Here is a 20,508-nt window from a genome sequence, read left to right on the forward strand (position 1 = left end):
AACCTAATTAACTGAAGGGCAGCTAAGAGTCATCCACATTGCTTACAGTCTGGAGTCATGTGTAGGCCAGACCAGCAAAGGTCAACAGTTTCCTTCCCTAAAAGACATTAGTGAACTAAATGGGCGTTTCCTGACAATCAGCAATAGACATTATAAGACTCATAATTCCAGATTTTTCCCAAATTCAAATTCTGCCATCTGCCATGGCAGGATTCAAACCGAGGACTCCCAAACATTTCCTGGGTTTCTGGATTCATAAGTTAGAGATAATACCACTGGGCATCACCTCCCATTGAAAAATTCACACAATGATGGGTAATTTGAGAGAGGCACCTTTGGAGATCCATGTTTGTGGAATTGTGTAGCAAAATTGAGAATTACAAGAAGAGAGAAATAAAACTGGGAAAGGGGAAATCGTCTAACTTTTTTTTCCTCATCTGTCAATAAATAACTTCATATCAAAGGTTACAGAGATACTGGAACTTTATTGAACTGAATGTTTCCACGGAAACCAAAAGTAAATACATTTGGAAATGTGACTTCAAAACAACAGATAAACGTCACAACGAGCTATTGAAAACAAAGGTGCTGGTTTATACCTGACACGAGTTATTTCCTACACGCAGTTAGCTGTACCTTTGCTCGAATAATTGTTCAATAACAAATCCACAGTAAGTACAGACAATCCTAATGTATTAAAAATCACCTTTTGAAAATATCTGAATTGAAGTAAGATGAAGCATTTGATAATCTATATTGGCTACTGTTTTAGTTTTTCTTCAAGAATTTTAGAAATCTTTTCAGAAATATTATGATGCAAACATATATTAATACAGATGTTTCTCAATCTAGAGAAATAAAACTACAGCTGTTGGAAATGGAGAAGATACCACGTGTGAATATGGGGGAACATGGTACACAGGGATATGGTGTGTACCCATATCCCCCAGCACCTTCAAATGACCTAGGATCACAACTGGGACACTCTCAAGCCAGTCATCAGCTGGATTACCCACCAAGCTACTTTTCTCAGGAACACCCTGCTCCAAGATATCCACCTCAGGATTACTCATTGCCGGGGTGCCACCCTGCAAATGAACCATGTGAAGGCTTCCCACAGGCTCCTCCACAATCCTTAGTTGATGCACCTCCAGAATATCAAAATGAATTTGCCAATGAAACAGCAAAGAACTTTTCAGAGAAAGCTATAAGGAGAGGTAAGTCTTTCTCCTATTGGTTACGGAAGACAGTGTTCTCTCTCTTTGTAAAGTCCTTCTGATCTGAGGTTTGATAATAATGGCTTGACGATGCCATGATATTACAATAGGCAAGTAGAAGAGGCACACCCTAAGGAATGCTTCAATCAATATGCATACAGAGCCAGAACTTGCAGAATCTACAAAACTGGTTTCATTCTAAATAATTAAAGTATCAATAACATTACAAAGTGCAAAGTGAACATAGTCATCAGAATAACAAATTTAGACAATAAACGTTCATATTTCCTTTATGTTGTGACATATTCTGGTAATTATTCCTTGGAAACCTTAGTCAAATTATATTCATTGATCTGTTGATGTAAATAACTTTATAATGTAACTAGAATCAAATTTGAAATGAACTACACCATGAAAATTAGCTTTATATATAAGACCAAACAAATGCTGCAGGTGATGTGATTTTAACCAGATGTTAAAATCCCTCTTAGCTCTGCTCTTGATATTTTCTAATGACTGCCTGTTATTTGCAATGCTCCCCGCTCTGCCAATCTCCAAACAGACTGGAGGCTTAGAACAGAGCAGGGATGGCTGTTGTACTGGCATCTACGTACAGCTTAACCTCTGTACTCACAAGTGCAATCTAATTAGACTTTAGTACACTTATTAATAATGACTAGTCTGGTCATCTGGCCAGATTATTTTTAAAAAATTGAAAGTAGTTTTAGAAAGCAGGAAATTGCTGGAAATACTCAGCATCAGGCCAAGCAGCATCAACAGAGGAACAAAGAGTTAATGCTTCAAGTTGAAAGTCTTTTATCAGAATTCAAATAATATCGGGTCTTGCATTCCATTACTTTGCTGTCTTATTATTCCAACATCATAATTGAGGGTGAATATAAACTGGACTGGACTCTGAAGTGACAGGACAATGAAGAGGGTTTTGATGGTGCTTAAAGAAAGGATAAAGGGTTAAAGGTTTGATTCTGGCTGAGGCAGTGGTCAAGAAGTGGGATGGAATTATTTGCAAGTGTATGCAATTTACACAGTTTTCCTAAAATTTACTTGCAGAAAATGATTGCACACCTAAGACTGGATAAAACAGTCTGGTGATAGCGTGTCAGAGGTGACAGAGCAGTTAAAGAGGTGAGAAACAAATGAGGCTGAGTGTCAGCAGCTTACACAGGGAGGTGGGCTCCACATTCTGTGAATGATGTTGCCAAGGGGTTTTTGAGGTAGTGGTGCAGGTAGAGAAGAGAGGCTATTGCTGGATAAACTCTAGCTATGATCAGATGAATATGGGGCCACTGAACTGGGCAATAAAGGAGAGGATTAGAGAATGTTAGAATGGTCGATTGTGTATGGTTGGCAGAGGGATCAAGGATCACTATCAATCAACATCCTTTTATTGTCACATGTACTCCATTGCAGAAAGACAGTGAAAAGCTTTTACAATTTCTGCCTTCTTATGACAACATCTTAAGTACAAAGTACCTTGGTACAATTCTTGGATACAACAGAGTTGTAAAAGTAGTTGCATTACTTACAGAGTTGAGAAATAAGTTAATAATAGGACATCATTAAAGGGATGACTCTGCAGCAAAGTAGGAAATTTCAAATAAACATTACATTGTAGCAGCTCAGCACAGAGCCTCCGCATGTGGTTGACTGTCCGCGCTAAATTCCAGTACAACAGCCAGCCCTGCTCTGCTCTAAGCCTGTTCTGTACAGGCGCTCAGCTGCTCCAAGCTAAGTGCCAGGACTGCTTCCCCAATATTGGTCTCTGCCTGGGACTCTTTACATTGCCTGCATGGTGCTCCACTTCTGTTTCCACGCACTGCTCCAAGTCTCACTGCTGGCACTGTTCCCAGGCCCATACCTTACACACTGTACCAGGGCTCACTGCTCACGCTGTTCCCAGGCTCGTATCCCACACACTGTTCCAGGGCTCACTGCTTACACTGTTCCCAGGCTCATATCCCACACACTATTCCAGGGCTCACTGCTCAGGCTGTTCCCAGACTAATAACCCACACACTGTACCAGGGCTCACTGCTCACCATGTTCCCAGGCTCGTAGCCCACATGCTGTACCAGGGCTCACTGCTCAGGCTGTTCCCAGACTCATACCCTACACACTGTACCAGGCCTCACTACTCACACTGTTCCCAGACTCATATCCCACACACTGTTCCAGGCCTCACTATTCACTGTTCCCAGACCCATATCCCACACACTGTACCAGGGCTCACTGCTCTAGGGACTTGCTACCGGCGCCTGCCGCTGCACCAGTATTTGCCTCCGGTGCTGAGGTGAGAAAAGAAGAAGAAAAGACAGAAAAGAAAAGGAAAAAGAAAGAAAAAGAGCAGGCAGAGCAGAGGAGGTCCAGTAGGGTTAGGTCCTACTCTGCTGCCATCTTGACCATTCTATCGCACAAGAAAATTTTAAAGGAAAATTAAACCAACTTAACGAAAAGGATATTTTGTAAGTTTCATGTGTTTCAAAGACTAATACATATTTTGCTTCTTTGACAGCTTTCATAAGGAAAGTGTATCTCACTTTAATGGTTCAATTGTTAATCACCATAGGAATAATTTGCATGTTTCTTTATTGGTAAGTCAATTTTAAATTTACACTTTCAGTGTGTCACACAGGCTGTAATATCAGTTCTACAATGGTACTGAAGAATAATGCTGTTACAGAACAGTTAATATTCTGCTTACTCATTAAGAACAAACCCCAGTAAGAATCCATTTGTTACAGATTTCCAAGTGGTTATGAAATTGTTTTGTAACACCTCAACACCAAAGTTCATTGTAAGAGATACTGGCCTGGAATTTTTCTCTGCTTGTATTCAATAGATATAATGGTGGACGCCAGATGTAATCGACGATGCTCTCCACCGCATCTCCTCCACTTCCCGCTCCTCCACCTCTGAGCCCCGCCCCTCCAATCGCCACCAGGACAGAACCCCACTGGTCCTCACCTAACACCCCACCAAACTCCACATACATCGTATCATCCGTCGTCATTTCTGCCACCTCCAAACGGACCCCACCACCAGGGATATATTTCCCTCCCTTCCCCTATCAGCGTTCCGAAAAGACCACTCCCTCCGTGACTCCCTCGTCAGGTCCACACTCCCCACCAACCCAACCTCCACTCCCGGCACCTTCCACTGCAACTGCAAGAAATGTAAAACTTGCGCCCACACCTTCCCCCTTACTTCCCTCCAAGGCCCCAAGGGATCCTTCCATATCTGCCACAAATTCACCTGCACCTCCACACACATCATTTACTGCATCCACTGCACCTGATGTGGCCTTCTCTATATTGGGGAGACAGGCCATCTATTTGCGGAACGTTTCAGAGAACACCTCTGGGACACCCGGACCAATCAACCCAACCACCCCGTGGCTCAACACTTCAACTCCCCCTCCCACTCCACCAAGGATATGCAGGTTCTTGGACTCTTCCATCGTCAGACCATAGCAACACGACGGCTGGAGGAAGAGCGCCTCATCTTCCGCCTAGGAACCCTCCAACCACAAGGGATGAATTCGGATTTCTCCAGTTTCCTCATTTCCCCTCCCCCCACCTTGTCTCAGTCAAATCCCTCGAACTCAGCACCGCCTTCCTAACCTGCAATCTTCTTCCTGACCTCTCTGCTCCCACCCCCACTCCGGCCTATCACCCTCACCTTGACCTCCTTCCACCTATCACATTTCCAATGCCCCTCCCCCAAGTCCCTCCTCCCTATCTTTTATCTTAGCCTGCTGGACACACTTTCCTCATTCCTGAAGAAGGGCACATGCCCGAAACGTCGATTCTCCTGCTCCTTGGATGCTGCCTGACCTGCTGCGCTTTTCCAGCAACACATTTTCAGCTCTGATCTCCAGCATCTGCAGTCCTCACTTCCCCCATAATGGTGGATAATCAAAGGAATCAGATGGGAAGACTTACTGGCCTACTATTCCAATATTAGGCCCTCAATTATTCTCTCTTCCCATCCACAGGAAATAAGACTAATTTTGCATAAAAGTGATGGTACTGATTTGACGCTGATCCAATTTCTCTGCCATGCCTGACACTGCCATTGAACCAAAGACTTACTTGAAGATTGGTGATGGTAGATATTTCAGATGCAGAAACCCTGCCAAAGCTGATTTGTGCAGTTGATTAAAAATAGTCTTAAAACAAATAAAATTCGAAAAAAAACATCCAACAGAGAAATATATATCCCTTGCCATGTCACTAATAGCATGAGTGGCTTAGTTATAAGGATCAAAAGTAATCTCTGCTTTGAACGCAGATATATGCTGAATTGCTTGATTTCAGCCACAGTTTTGAAGTTGCCCTCCTCAATCCTGGAATAGACGTAGAAAAATCAAACTGTAGAAAAGTCAATCACGCATGATTGCAGTCCAAACATTCCGACTCTGTGTTAACGTGTATTGTATACTCTCAACATTTTTGGAATTTGCATCTTGGAAGTCAATCAGATGGATTTTGGTCAGTTCTGTGAAAGTAATTTATTTTAAACATTAGAAAGTCATTTAGAACAATGACAAAATTGTATCATTTCTAAGAAGGCATGTGACCTAGTTAAGTGTCAAGCAGGACATCTGTGGTGTTAATGAATGGAATGCTTACACTTCTGAGTTTACAACTGACAGAGAAAATAGATCAAAGACCATTAATTTAGCCTTCAATTTCAGTTCAGAAGAATCAGGAGTTCAGCTCAGAAGGAAGGTTTGTTTTCTCCTAGCAAGAGAATGGAGTTTTCAGTTCAGGAGAGAGGATTTTACCATAGCAGAAGGGATTTAGTTTGAAATGATCACAAGCATATTTATGGGTCTGCCAATAAAGCCAGTCATATAACATGCGGAATGGTAGAAATCCCAATGTGTTCATTCACCACGGAACATAAGGTTACGGTAAACAGTCGTAGAGAACCACATGGCCAATTTCTTAACTGGACCATCAAGGAAAGGAGTCATTTGACTCTTCCATGTGAATTTGAGCTCAGGATGGAGATCAATAAGACATATAACAAAATTATTATTGACAACCTCATAAACAGAACCTAAACTTTTTGTTAACCATTGTCAAAGAGTGTGGTGCTATAAAAGCACAGCCGGTCAGGCAGCATAAGAATCGATGTTTCAAGCATAAGCCCTTCATCAGGAATGAGGCTTGTGGGCCAAGGAAGCTGAGAGATAAATGGGAATAGGATAATACTGGGGGGGAAGGTAGCTGGGAATGCAATAGATAGATGTAGGTGGGGGTGAAAGTGATAGGTCGGAGAGGAGGGAGGAACAGATAGGTGGGAAGGAAGATGGACAGGTAGGACAGGTCAAGAGAGTGGTGCGGAATTGGAAGGTTGGATCTGGAATAAGTTGGGGTGAGGGGCAACAAGGAAACTAGTGAAATCCACATTGATCCTGTGTAGGTGAAGGATCCCAAGGCGGAAGATGAGGCATTCTTCCTCCAGGCATCGGGTGGCTAGAGTTTGGTGGTGAAGGAGGTCCAGGACCTGCATGTCCTTGGCAGAGTGGGAGGGGGAGTTAAAGTAGTTGGCCACAGGATGGTGGGTTGTTTAGTGTGTGTATCCCAGAGATGTACTCTAAAACATTCCGCAAGTTGGCATCCTGTCTCCCCAGTGTAGAGAAGACTACATTGGGAGTAATGGATACAATAGATGATGTGTGTGGAAGAAGATAAATCCCGATTAGATGTGGAAGGATCCTTTTGGGCCTTAAATGGAGGTAAGTGGGGAGGTGTGGGCACAAGTTTTGAGCTTCTTGCGGTGGCAGGGGAAGTTGCAGGGAGGGGATGGTGGGTTGATGAGGGCGCATGGACCTAACAAGGGAGTCACAGAGGGAATGGTCTCTCTGGAATGCAGGTAGGGGTGGGGAGGGAAATATATCCCTTGTGATGGGGTCTATTTGTAATTGCGGAGGATGATGCGATGTATCCAGAGGTTGGTGGAGTGAAAGGTGAGGACTGGGGGGGGGGGGGGGGGGGGATTCTGTCCTTGTTGCGAATGGAGGGGGCATTCCCTCCAGCCCCACTCCCCTCCCATTTGTCTCTCAGCCCCTTTGGGCCACAAGCCTCATTCCTGATGAAGGGCTTATGCTCAAAACGTTAATTCGAATGCTGCCTGACCAGCCGTGCTTTTCCAGCTCCACACTCATCAACTCTGATCTTCAGCATCTGCAGTCTTCACTTTCTCCTGTTTGTTAACCATGCAAACTTGATGCTGAAATAAGGTGCATCAAAGCCATCCTGCAGGGTATTGGCTACCCTGATCAATCATTTCTCATTGCACATTACACAAACCCTTGGAAGGCCCTAGCCAGTCACTCTTCATTCTGGAAAGTGCCCAGTCTATCCCATGGAAGGGATGAAGCTAACTCTTTCACGCTGCTGCTATGTAATAGTAACACAAGTGAAATTCACCACAAATGGGATGTTGCCACCATGTTAAAACAACATTGTGCCTATCACACAAATGAATAGTATGGTGTATGAATTTCACTAGCAGTGTGAGGCCAGGTATGTAGGCCATGTGTCCCAGAGATTGGTGTATTATATCAAACAGCATGTCCCTTTGGATGTTCACAACAAGAAACTTACTGACCATACCCAACCAGCCTGCACTTGCAAAACTTGGAAGCCAGTGTCTAAGATTAGATCTGATTCTGCAATTGGACAACATTTGTGACATAATTCTGAATGTGGGAGAACTATGCTGACAGCTGATTTAAAATTGTGAGTTGGGCCCACAGTGTGATGTAACTGTATGTTGGAAGCTCTGTACAGTACATTAATAAGGAGGGCCAGGTTCTTTGCAGACAGGAAGAACATGCACTGTGCTTGTTTCAATCCAACAAAATAGGTGACAGTCATTCACAGATTCATTTTCCAGGGCAATGCCCTGACCAATCAGAGTTAACCTTCTGAGAGCATATACTTGCACAGGTGACATTTCATTGGAAATAGGTTCCATGGAAGAAAGAGAGCTTGTTTTAATCTTATTGACAACCTCATGAAGAGGCCCAATTTTATGTAAGCAAAAGGAATTTGTGCATAATATTGCATCATTTTCATCCAAACAAATGTATCATGGAGGTTGCCGGTTTCTGCTGCATTCCCATAGCAACACATTGAAGAAGCAGAAACTACCTGCCTCATCTGAGGATGAAGATTGACAGTTAACTGTTCTTGCTGCATCTCCAATCCAAAGATGACATAACTGATCAGCATTCTCCTCTCATGCTCTATGATTTGGTGTCTCTTTTCAGAAGTCTGTTTCTTGCATCTAGTCCTCATGATTACAAGATGAAAAGCTTTGACTTCTTAGCAATGCTTAAATCGCTAATAGTGGGAATTTACCATTGAGTGATGTATTTTGACCCTTTTAGGCTAATTATGGCAAACAATCACTGTAAATCTGCAAAATACCAATATACCAAGAAAAGCCACACTGGTGGAGCAATTTGCCTGTTGTGTTTCCTGTATTACAATAATGACAACCAACGTTCCCTAAAATATTTTGTTCCACTATACAGAGCTGTGAGGTCTATGTGCAGCAGCCACAGTGATCCCTGATTGGCATATGCAGAACCTCTCACAGCTGCAAGGTCATGCACCTTGAAGAGAATGTTAGTGAGAACATTTCAAAAGTAAATAATTGGCTGTCAAAACCTTTGGACATCCTGAGGCTGGGAAGGGTGTAATATAAAATCATATCTTTATTTCTTTATCTGTTTCTATTGGGCAGCTACTAGGATTGTACAAAGTTAAAAATCACACAACACCAGGTTATAGTCCAACAGGTTTAATTGGAAGCACACTAGCTTTCGGAGCGATGCTCCTTCATCAGGTGATAGTGGAGGGCTCAATCCTAACACAGAATTTTTAGCAAAAATTTACAGTGTGATGTAACTGTAACTATACATTGAAAAATTGATTGTCTGTTAAGCCTTGCATCTGTTAGAATACAGTGATAGTTTCACTTCTTTCATGTGTAAATCACAAAACCGTTTTTAAAAAAAGCTGCATTCTCGGGTTAGCTGTTAACAATGGTGATAGCTAGACAATATGTTGAAGGTGTTAGTCCCCTGTGTTCTCTGTCTATGCCATGATGTTTAGATTGATTCTAATCTAAAAAGTGAGATAACGGAGTTTTACATAAATTCATGCAGTTTTTGAGCTCAGAGTTCTACATGAATGCATGCAGTTTTTGAGCAAAGTACAATGTAACCCTGCAAGTACAAATTCACCCCACAAAATATATGTGTGCATGTGGGTCTTTGTCTGTCTGTGTGTGTGTGTGTGTCTGGGTTGGGGCTTGTGAGTGTGAGAAAGTGTATGTGTGTGTGTAGTGAGTGCAGAGTGTCTTAAGTCTGTGAGGGGTTGCATGTGTGAGTGTGGGAGTGTGTGTTGTAAGGGTGTGTGTGGGTGTCTGTGTGCACGTCTGTGTGTATGTGTGTCCGTGTGTATGTGTATATAGGAGTGCCTGTGTGTGTGTGAGAGTGTGTGTGTGTGCAGGAATAAGTGTGTGTATGTATAGTGCAATGGTGGTCACCTGTAATGTGACATGAACCCAAGGTCCCGGTTGAGGCCCTCCCTATGGGTACCGAATCAAAGATGTGAGGTAAAGTTCTGTCTGGAAACCATGCAGACTGTCAAGCTCCCATATTTGTTCCCACTCTGCTGGGTCAGCAAATACCAAAATTGACCTCCACATCCCTTACTGATGGCGTGAAAAAATCTGGCATGGTGCAGATGTCAGATACGTCTGCAGTGTTACAAATGAGTCTGAAAGGGAGAATATTGAGGAGTGCTATAAGAACCCTCCAATATGATGAGTCACATGAACTCTGGGCAGAACAGCTTGGGAATCTCACAGGTGTGGCACCTAAATCTGGTCCTCCTTAAAGTCTCTGTTCCAACTCCAACATTTATCACATCATTGTAACCTGTAGCTAGTTGCCAACGTGTAATAAATACACTGAAAACAAAAATTGCTGCAGATCACAGCAGGTCAGGCAGCACCCATGGAGAGACAGCAATGTTTTGAGTGTAGATGACTCTTTAATTTGTTTCTGGGCTCCATTGACCCTCTGAGCTTCTCTGTACTGAGCTCACCCACAGGCTGGCCACTAGCCAACAACAAGTATTTACATTTTATGTGAATTATGGTCTCTACTGGTGTTTTACTGCCCAACAGAAAGCCGAGCCTATGAATCAGGTTCACTCCTGGTCAGGGTGGGGAGGGGGATGGTTTCCTGTTTGAAACACTTACAACAGTGCTCACCACCACCACTGCCCAGATAATATTGAAGTCTGAGGGTCTGAGATTCAAGCTGGAAACCATTTACCCAGTTGCCCCATTCTGTATCATTTAATTATCCATTTATGGCATCTCAAATATTATGTCTTCTGACCTACTTCCTACAGGAAGCGAGGAAAGCATAATTGGGACCTACTTATCTATCATTCAGAAGGGCACATTCCTTGGAGCCTTGTAGCTCTCAGTTATTTTTTTCATTATCCTTACACTAACTTGCCTATTATTAATTATATTATTTCTTATGGTTTCACAATCATGATGTAAATACCACATACTGTAATCGAATTTTAGTTGATTGAATTACTCAGCCTTACGTCTATATTGTGGCTAATAACAGGCAAAGTCCATCTCTGTACTGATGAATGATTGCTTTTGGATTGGACGGTTCTTAACAGGATCAATATATTTCCTTTAATGACCTCAACATAAGTGTGCAGGGTGCAATTTCAATGTTTGCAAATTACACAATAATGTAGCATTGTGAACTCTGAGGAGGATAGTGGTAAATTACATAATTGAGCTTGAGAAATGGACAGACACATGGCAGTTTCAAATTAAATAGTAAAATGTGAAGTGACTCAGTTTGGTCGGAAGAATAGTGTGATGCCATATAAAATAAAGGATTTTCATGGAGTTGTAGGAGCAAAGGTACTTGGAACATATATGTACACGTTATTGAAGAATTCAGAGAGGTGGTGCAAAGTGGTCATATCAATGGGCTAGTAATACAGACACCCAAGCTATAGCTCTGAGCACATGATTGAATCCCTAATGACAGGGATTTTTGAATTTAAATTCAATTGATAAATTTGAAATATAAAGCTAGTCTCACTGATGGTGGCTATGACAGCTCAACTCTGTGTGGAATGCTCTGCCCCAGAGGGCAGTGGAGGCCCAGTCTCTGGATTCATTTAAGAAAGAGTTGGATAGAGCTCTCAAGGATTGTGGAATCAAGGGTTATGGCGATAAGGCAGGAGCAGGATACTGATTAAGGATGATCAGCCATGATCATATTGAATGGTGGTGCAGGTCGAAGAGCAGAATGGCCTACTCCTGCACCTATTGTCTATTGTCTAGTGTAGGTTAGGTGGGCTTGGATCGGCGCAACATCGAGGACCAAAGGGCCTGTACTGCGCTGTATTCTTCTATGTTCTATGTTCCTGCACCTATTGTCTATTGTCTATTGTCTAACTATAATTATAGAAACCTTTTTAGTTAACTAATGTCCTTTAGTGAAAGAAATCTGCTGTCTTTACCCAGTCTGGCCTGTGTTATCCATAGCAATGTGGTTGATTCTCAGCTGTCCTCTGAAATAGTCTAGCAAGCCATTCATTCGAGAGCAATTAGGGATAGGGAATAAACGCACACATCTCATGAAAATATAAAGAAAAAAGGCACCGGTGAGGGTGACAAAAATGTTGACAAAGCATAAAGTATCCATCATATTCCAGATTTATCTACATACTGTGTTAGGAAATCCTCCTGCACACATTGGACAAAAACTGACCAATCCAAAGTACTTGAATTATCGTATTCCCAGTCAATATTTGGAAAGGTCAAGTTCCCCATAACAACTACCCTGCCACTCTTGCTCCTACTGAGGATCATCTTTGTTATCCTATCCTCTACATCTCTGGAACTATTCAGGGGCCTATAGAAAATTCCCAACAGGGTCACCTTTCCTTTCCTGTTTCTAATCTCAGCCCATACTACCTCAATAGATGAGTCCTCAAACATCCTTTCTGCAACTCTAATACTGTCCTTGACTAACAGTGCAACACCGCCTCTTCTTTTACTATTTTCTATATTCTTACTGAAACATCTAAATCCCGGAACCTGCAACAACCATTCCTGTCTCTGCCCTGCCCATGTGTCTGAAATGGCCACAACATTAAAATCCCAGGTACCAACCCATGCTGCAGGTTCACCCATCTTATTCCAGATGCTCCTGGGGTTGGAGTAGACACACTTCAAACTAACTTCTTGTCTGCCGATGCCTTCCTGCAATCTTGAAATCTTAGTTCTGACTTCACTACTCTCAACCTCCCATATACTTGAACTACAATTTTGGTTCCCATCCCCCTGCTGAATTAGTTTAAACTCACACAAAGAGTATTAGCAAATTTTCTCTCCAGGATATTGGTACCCCTCTGGTTCAGGTGAAGACCATTCTGTTTGTAGAGGTCTCACCTACCCCAGAAAGAGCCCCAATTATCCAGGAATCCAAAACCTTCCCTCCTGCACCATCCCTGTAGCCACATGTTCAACTCCTCTCTCTCCCTATTCCTCACCTTGCTAGCATGTGGCACGGGCAACAAACCAGAGACAACAACTCTGTTTGTTCTAGCTCTAAGCTTCCACCCTACCTCCCTGAATTTCTGCCTTAAATCCCCATCTCTCTTCCTACCTATGTCATTGGTGACTATGTGGAGCACGACTTGGGGCTGCTCCCCCTCCCCGTCAAGGATCCCTAAAACACGATCAGAGACATCATGAACTCTGGCACCTGGGAGACAATACTCCAACTGTGAATCTCTCTCATTCCCACAGCAGCCTATATGTCCCCTAACTATGGAGTCCCCAATGACTAATGCTCTGTTCCTCTTCCCCTTCCCTTCTGAGCAAAAGAGCCAGACTCTGTGCCAGAGATCTGTGCCTCATTGCTTACCCCTGTAAGTCATCCTCTCAACAGCATCCAAAATGATATACTTGCTGTTGAGGGGAACAGCCACACAGGATCCCTGCACTGCCTGCCAGTTCCCTTTCTGCCCCTGACGGTAACCCATCTACCTTCTTCTTTTTCATGAGGTGTGACTACCTCTCTGTAACTCCTCTCAATAACCCCCTCCGCCTCCTGAATGATCCGAAGTTCATCCAGCTCCAGTTCCTTAACACGGTTTTCAAGGAGCTGGAGTTGGGTGCACTTCCCATAGATGCAGTCAGCAAAGACAGTAGGAGTGACCCTTACCTCCCACATTCTGCAGGACGAACATTCAACTGCCCTAACCTCCATTCACACTATTCTAAACTACTGAAAAACTAAAAAAAAAGTATAGAAACCAGTCACCTTTTTTATTTGGTTCGAGGAGGAGGATGGTGAGAGACACCACCCAAGTAGTGTTTTGGGTAAAACAACCATCCGAATATAAAGCCTCACTTACTCAGCGGTCCCATGTCTACTCCTGTTCAGTGTGCGCTCTGCCTATGCAGGAGGCAAACCTCTATATTTTAAAAACTTTACCTTCCTGTCAGGTCTTGGTCCCCACTGTCGCTCCTCCCACTCCAATTGCCACAGCAGAAAAATGAAGAACACTGAACTCCTGAAGTAAGCTTTTATGTCTTTTAAAATTTACCTTCCCGCAGGCCTCTGGTCCTTGCTGTTGGAAAAAAAATGAAGCTCACTTGTAAGGTCCTGGAGAGTGTCACTGAATAAAGAGACCTTGGAGTGCAGGTTCATAGCTCCTTGCAAGTGGAGTTCCAGATAGGTAGGATAGTGAAAAAGGTAAAAACAATGACTGCAGATGCTGGAAACCAGATTTTGGATTAGTGGTGCTGGAAGAGCACAGCAGTTCAGGCAGCATCCAAGGAGCTTCGAAATTGACGTTTCGGGCAAAAGCCCTTCATATTCCTGATGAAGGGCTTTTGCCCGAAACGTCGATTTCGAAGCTCCTTGGATGCTGCCTGAACTGCTGTGCTCTCCCAGCACCACTAATCCAGAGAATAGTGAAAAAGACCTTTGGTATGCTTGCCTTTATTGTTCAGTGCACTGAGTATCGGAATTGCAATAGTACAGGATATTGATTAGGCCATTTTTGGAAAATTGTGTGCAATTCTGGTCTGCGTTAGGAAGGATGTTGTGAAACTTGAAAGGGTTCAGAAAAGATTTACAAGATATTGCCAGGATTGGAGCAATAGGGAGAGGTTGAATAGGTTGGGGCTATCTTCCCAGGAGCTTTGGGGGCTGACGGGTGATGTTATAGAGGTCAATATAATCATGAGAGGCATGGATAGGCTGAATAGCCAAGGTCTTTTCCCCGGTGTCAGAGAGTCCAAAACTAGAGAGCATAGGTTTAAGGTGAGAGGGGAAAGATTTATAAAGGACCTAAGGGGCAACTTTTTCACACAGCGAGTAGTGCGTGTGTGAAATGAGCTGCCAGAGGAAGTGGTGGAGGCTGGTACAATTATAACATTTAAAAGACATCTGGATGGGTATACAAATAGGAAGGGTTTAGAGAGATATGGGCCAAATGCAGGCAAATGGGACTAAATTAATTTGGTTATCTGATCGGTATGGGCAAGTTGGACCGAAGCATGCTTCCATGCTGTACATCTCTATGACTCCATGATTCTAAGTCACACTGCTCCTGATCACTGTACAATGACCAAAAGTACACTGGGACCAATTTTCTGGGCCACAGTCATGGGGTCAACTTTTACAAGAGTGTATATGCTATGTAAATTAGACTTGCAAAATTATCTTACATCAACTGGATGGGAATATATTATATTTAAGTTACCAATCATCAATTACCAACATAAGATACTGAATGAATCCATTAAGCCTTTCTTACCCATAATCAAAGCAAATGTCAGAGTTAGCAACAAGAGGCCTAATAGGGAAGGCAGATGAACGCAGGGCATGATTAGGAACATGGGACTGAGATATTATAGAAATTACAGAAATGTGGCTCAGGGATGGACAGGACTGGCAGCTTAATGTTCCAGGATACAAATGCTATAGGAAGGACAGAAAGAGAGGCAAGGGAGGAGGCGGAGTGGCATTTTTGATAAGGGATAGCATTCGAGCTGTACTTAGGGAGGATATTCCTGGGAATACTTCCAGGGAAGTCATTTGGGTGGAACTGAGAAATAAGAAAGGGATGATCACCTTATTGGGATTGTATCATAGACGCTCTAATACTATGGGGAGGCATGGTGGCTCAGTGGATAGCACTGCTGCCTCACAGCACCAGGGATGTGAGTTTGATTCCAGTCTCAGGCGATTGGCTGTGTGGAGTTTGCACATTCTCCCCATGTCTGTGTGGGTTCCCTCTGGTTGTACCGATTTCCTCCCACAATCCAAAGATGTGCAGGTTAGGTGAATTGGCCATGCTAAATTACCCATAGTATTCAGGAATGTATAGATTAGGTGCATTAGTCAGGGTAAATATAGGATAATAAGGTAGGGGACTGGGTCTGGGTGGGTTACTCTTTGGAGGTCAGTGTGGACTTGTTGGGCCGAAGGGCCTGTTTGCACTCTGTAGGGATTCTAGTAAGGTTCTAGAATAGTCAGCGGGAAATTGAGGAACAAATGTATAAGGAGATTTCCATTATCTGTAAGAATAATAGGGTGATTATGGTAGGGGATTTTAACTTTCCAAACATAGACTGGGACTGCCATAGTGTTAAGAGTTTAGATGGAGAGGAATTTCTTAAATGTGAACAAGAAAGTTTTCTGATTCGGTATGTGGATGTACCTAGTAGAGAAGGTGCAAAACTTGACTTACTCTTGGGAAATAAGGCAGAGCAGGTGACTGAGGTGTCAGTGGGGGAGCACTTTGAGGACAGCGACCATAATTCTATTAGTTTTAAAATAGTGATGGGAAAAGATAGACCGAATCTAAAAATTGAAGTTCTAAATTGGAGAAAGGCTAATTTTGACGGTATTAGGAAAGAACTTTCGAAAGCTGATTGGGGGCAGATGTTTGCAGGTAAAGGGACAGCTGGAAAATGGGAAGCCTTCAGAAATGAGATAACGAGAATCCAGAGAAAGTATATTCCTGTTAGGGTGAAAGGAAAGACTGGTAGGTATATGGAATGCTGGATAACTCAAGAAATTGATGGTTTGGTTAAGTAAAAGAAAGAAACATATGTCAGGTATAGACAGAATAGATCAATTGAATCCTTAAAATAGTATAAAGGCAGTAAAGAGAGAAATCAGGAGGGCAAAAAGTGGACATGAGATAGCTTTGGCAAATAGAGTTAAGGATAATCCAAGGGTTTTTATAAATACATTAAGTACAAAAGGGTAACTAGGGAGAGAATAGGGCCCCTCAAAGATCAGCAAGGCAGCCTATGTGTGGAGGTGTATGAGATGGGGAAGATACTAAATGAGTATTTTGCATCAGTGTTTACTGTGGTGAAGGACATGGAATATATAGAATGTAGGGAAATAGATGGTGGTATCGTAAAAAATGTTCATATTACAGAGGAGGAAGTGCTGGATGTCTTGAAACGCATAAAAGTGGATAGGTCCGCAAGTCCTGATCAGGTGTACCCTGGAATTCTGTGGGAAACTAGGGAAGTGATTGCTGGGCCTCTTACTGAGATATTTGTATCATCGATAGTTACAGGTGAGGTGCCAGAAGTATGGAGGTTGACTAACATGGTACCACTATTTAAGAGAGTTGGTAAGGAAAAGCCAGGGAACTATAAACCAGTGAGCCTGATGTCAGTGGTGGGCAAGTTGTTAGAGAGAATCCTGAGGGATAGAACTTACATATATTTCGAAAGGCAAGGACTGATTAGAGATAGTCAACATGGCTTTGTGCGTGGGGAATCATGTCTCACAAACTTGATTGAGTTTTTTGAAGAAGTAACAAAGAGGATTGATGATGGCAGAGCGATAGATGTGCTCTATATGGACTTCAGTAAGGCGATCGACAAGGTTCCCCATGGGAGACTGGTTCGCAAGGTTAGATCTCATGGAATACAGGGAGGACTAGCCATTTGGATACAGAACTGGCTCGAAGATAGAAGACAGAGGGTGGTGATGGAGGATTGTTTTTCAGACTGGAGGCCTGTGACCAGTGAACTGCCACAAGAATAAGTGCTGGGTCCTCTACTTTTCATCATTTATATAAATGATTTCGATGTGAACATAGGAGGTATAGTAAGTTTGCAGATTATACAAAATTGGAGGTGCAGCAGAAAGCGAAGAAGGCTACCTCAGAGTACAACGGGATCTTGATCAGATGGGCCAATGGGCTGAGGAGTGGCAGATGGAGTTTAATTTTGATAAATGCAAGGTGCTGCATTTTGGGAAAGTAAATTTTAGTAGGATTTATACACTTAATGGTAAGGTCCGAGGGAGGGTTGCTGAACAGAAGTGCAGGTTCATAGTTCCTTGGAAGTAGAGTTGCAAGTAGATGTGATAGTGAAGAAGGCATTTAGTATGCTTTCCTTTATTGGTCAGAGTATTGAGTACAGGAGTTGGGAGGTCATGTTGTGGCTGTACAGGACATTGGTTAGGCTATTTTTGCAATATTGCACATGCATTTCTAGTCTCCTTCCTATCGGAAGGATGTTGTAAAACCTGAAAGGGTTCAGAAAGGATTTACAAGGATGTGGCCAGGGTTGGAGGAGTTGAGCTATAGAGAGAAGCTGAACAGGCTGGGGCTGTTTTCCCTGGAGCATCAGAGGCTGAGGGGTGACCTTATAGAGGTTTGTAAAATCATGAAGGGCATGGATAGAATAAATACGCAAAGTCTTTTCCCTCAGGTATGGGAGTCCAGATCTAGAGGTATAGGTTTAGGGTGAGAGGGGAAAGATATAAAAGGGACCTAAGGGCCAACTTTTTAACACAGAGGGTTGTGTGTGTTTGGAATGAGCTGCCAGAGGAAGTAGTGGAGGCTGGTACAATAACAACATTTAAGAGGCATCTGGATGGGTATATGCATAGGAAGGGTTTAGAGGGATATGGGCCAAGTGCTGGCAAATGGACCTTAATTAGGTTAGAATAACTGCCGGCATGGACGAGTTGGACTGAAGGGTCTGTTTCTGTGCTGCACATCTCTATGTCTCTATGCTTCTTAATTTCAGAATTATTAATTGAAACAATGATCCAGATCTTCCAGTCTTTGACTATTTAGTGATATGGCACAGACCTCTCAGAAGTTCTGGGACACTGATTGTATAATAATTACCCAGGATATTTGAACATCCGATAGGCCATTATCCTGCATTTGCAAACATCTGAAAAAGTCGCCGAATCTGAGACTTTGGAGGGTTATGCCTTAATTAATAGTTACTCACGAAAAGATAATGATTAAATCCCAATCTAATACCAGACTAATTATACTACTGCACCCTCCAAATACTCATATTGATTCTGCTTTACATTCAACCGCCTTCCTCAAAACAGAAACCTGAAAGTTGCTCACCCTCCAGTGACCACTGGCCCCACAGACACAAGCCCTGAACAAATCCCCTGACAACTCCTTACCCCTTCTCTCTACTGGCCACAACCCAACCAGAACCCCACACCCTGGCATCCAACACCTGTGCCTATGGACATGTGACCAATTGATATACACCCTCCAACCCCAAATTGACCCCTAACACATCCCCAACCTCTATGGACACAAACATTCCCTGTCAACATCCAATCAACATCCCCAAAAACCTGGTCCACCCTGCCCCTAATCCATGCACTTTGCATATGACCATCCACATCCTCCGGCACCTACATCTCACCTACCTGGCATCTTAATACCCACCCTCTGGAACCCTACTGCCTCACCTATCTGCCAGCCTATCCCTCCATTCACCCGCCACCCTTCCCCAACCCTAACCCTTCTCATTCTCTTACCGTACATGCTCCACTTCCCTCAGTAGCTGTCATGTAACCATGAAAAATGGCAGATAGTGCCCTGAAAGGAATGTGTTTTCAGTATTAATCCACTCTGCTGCTGTCTGCATAGTTCGCTGGGCTGATTCAGTGACAAAACGTTCTGCCTCAGAGATTCAGCAAGAGATCTCCTGCAAAGGGACAAGTGGACAACCTTTTGAGTGATCTGAGTGGGAAACAGGAATTCCAACTCAGATTAGAAGGTTCAAGCCATTGAGTGTGCAAAGTAGGAGATATAATTAATCAATGAAATAAATCATCAACATTACAAAGACACTTCAGTTGTGTCATGGTTTAATCTGTATGTGCTTAAATGCACAAATTGGTATCTAGCCTTCTGCTGGGAGGATGTGACAGAACTCGGAAATATCTAAAGATGTGCAGGTTAGGTGAATTGGCCATGCTAAATTGCCCGTAGTGTTAGGTGAAGGGGTAAATGTAGGGGAATGGGTCTGGGTGGGTTGCTCTTCAGAGGGTCGGTGTGGACTTGTTGGGCCGAAGGGCCTGTTTCCACACTGTAAGTAAGTAATCTAATATCAGTGTGTTTCATCACCACATCTGTTGAGGTACATTTCTGTTCCTCCTGAATCCTCTTCTCTTGGATAAATTCACTTTTTGCACTGTTAACTATTTCTGGAACAACTCCCTTGACCTCAGGGAAGCATCTATATATGACTAATACACCTATACTTGACTGATATGGTCACACAGTCTTGCAGAAGACAAAAAGCATGATACAATCCAGGAAAAAGCAGTTTGCATGTTTGGCACCAATTCCATAAGTATCCAGTCCATACACCACTGACACACTGTAGCAGCAGTGTGTACAATCTACAAGATGCAATATAGAAATTCTCCAAAGATCCTGAGGCAGCCCCTTCCCAACTCATGAACACTTCCATCCAGAAGGACAAGGGCAGTAGGTAAACAGGAATATCACCACTTGTAAGTTCCTGTCCAAGCCACTCACCATCCTGACTTGGAAATATATTGCTGTTCCTGCACTATCATTATTTCAAAATCCTGGAATTCCCACTTTAAGGGCATTGTGGGTCTACAGCACATGGACTGCAGCAGTTCAAGGAGGCAGTTCACTATCACCTTCTCAAGAGCAACTAGGGAGGAACAATAAATGCTGGCCCAGCCAGCAAGGTCTATGTCCCATGATTAAAGGAAAAGATCCATTCTCTCTGTTGAAGATGCACCCTTCTCCATTAATTGCAGATTGGCTTTTATGGCAAAAATTAATAATGTTATTATTATTTGGTAACTCAGATTCAAATGAAAAGGAAAATGGATTTT

General features: G+C 43.0%; 1 protein-coding gene across 1 annotated transcript in view; it reads left to right on the plus strand.

Moving 5' to 3' along the window:
- Window positions 1-547: 547 nt before the first annotated feature.
- LOC122549962 (protein lifeguard 1) overlaps window positions 548-20,508 on the plus strand; it is a 38,229-nt gene continuing 18,268 nt past the window's right edge. The window contains exons 1-3 of the mRNA XM_043690247.2: window positions 548-671; window positions 853-1,217; window positions 3,751-3,829. Of these exons, the coding sequence (XP_043546182.1) occupies window positions 878-1,217; window positions 3,751-3,829 (419 nt within the window). The 5' untranslated portion in view covers window positions 548-671; window positions 853-877. The remainder of the gene's footprint in view (window positions 672-852; window positions 1,218-3,750; window positions 3,830-20,508) is intronic.

This window comes from Chiloscyllium plagiosum, unplaced genomic scaffold (assembly GCF_037043375.1).
Source record: "Chiloscyllium plagiosum isolate Xiang-an unplaced genomic scaffold, Cpla_swu_hap1 HiC_scaffold_5, whole genome shotgun sequence".
Classification (NCBI taxonomy): domain Eukaryota; kingdom Metazoa; phylum Chordata; class Chondrichthyes; order Orectolobiformes; family Hemiscylliidae; genus Chiloscyllium; species Chiloscyllium plagiosum.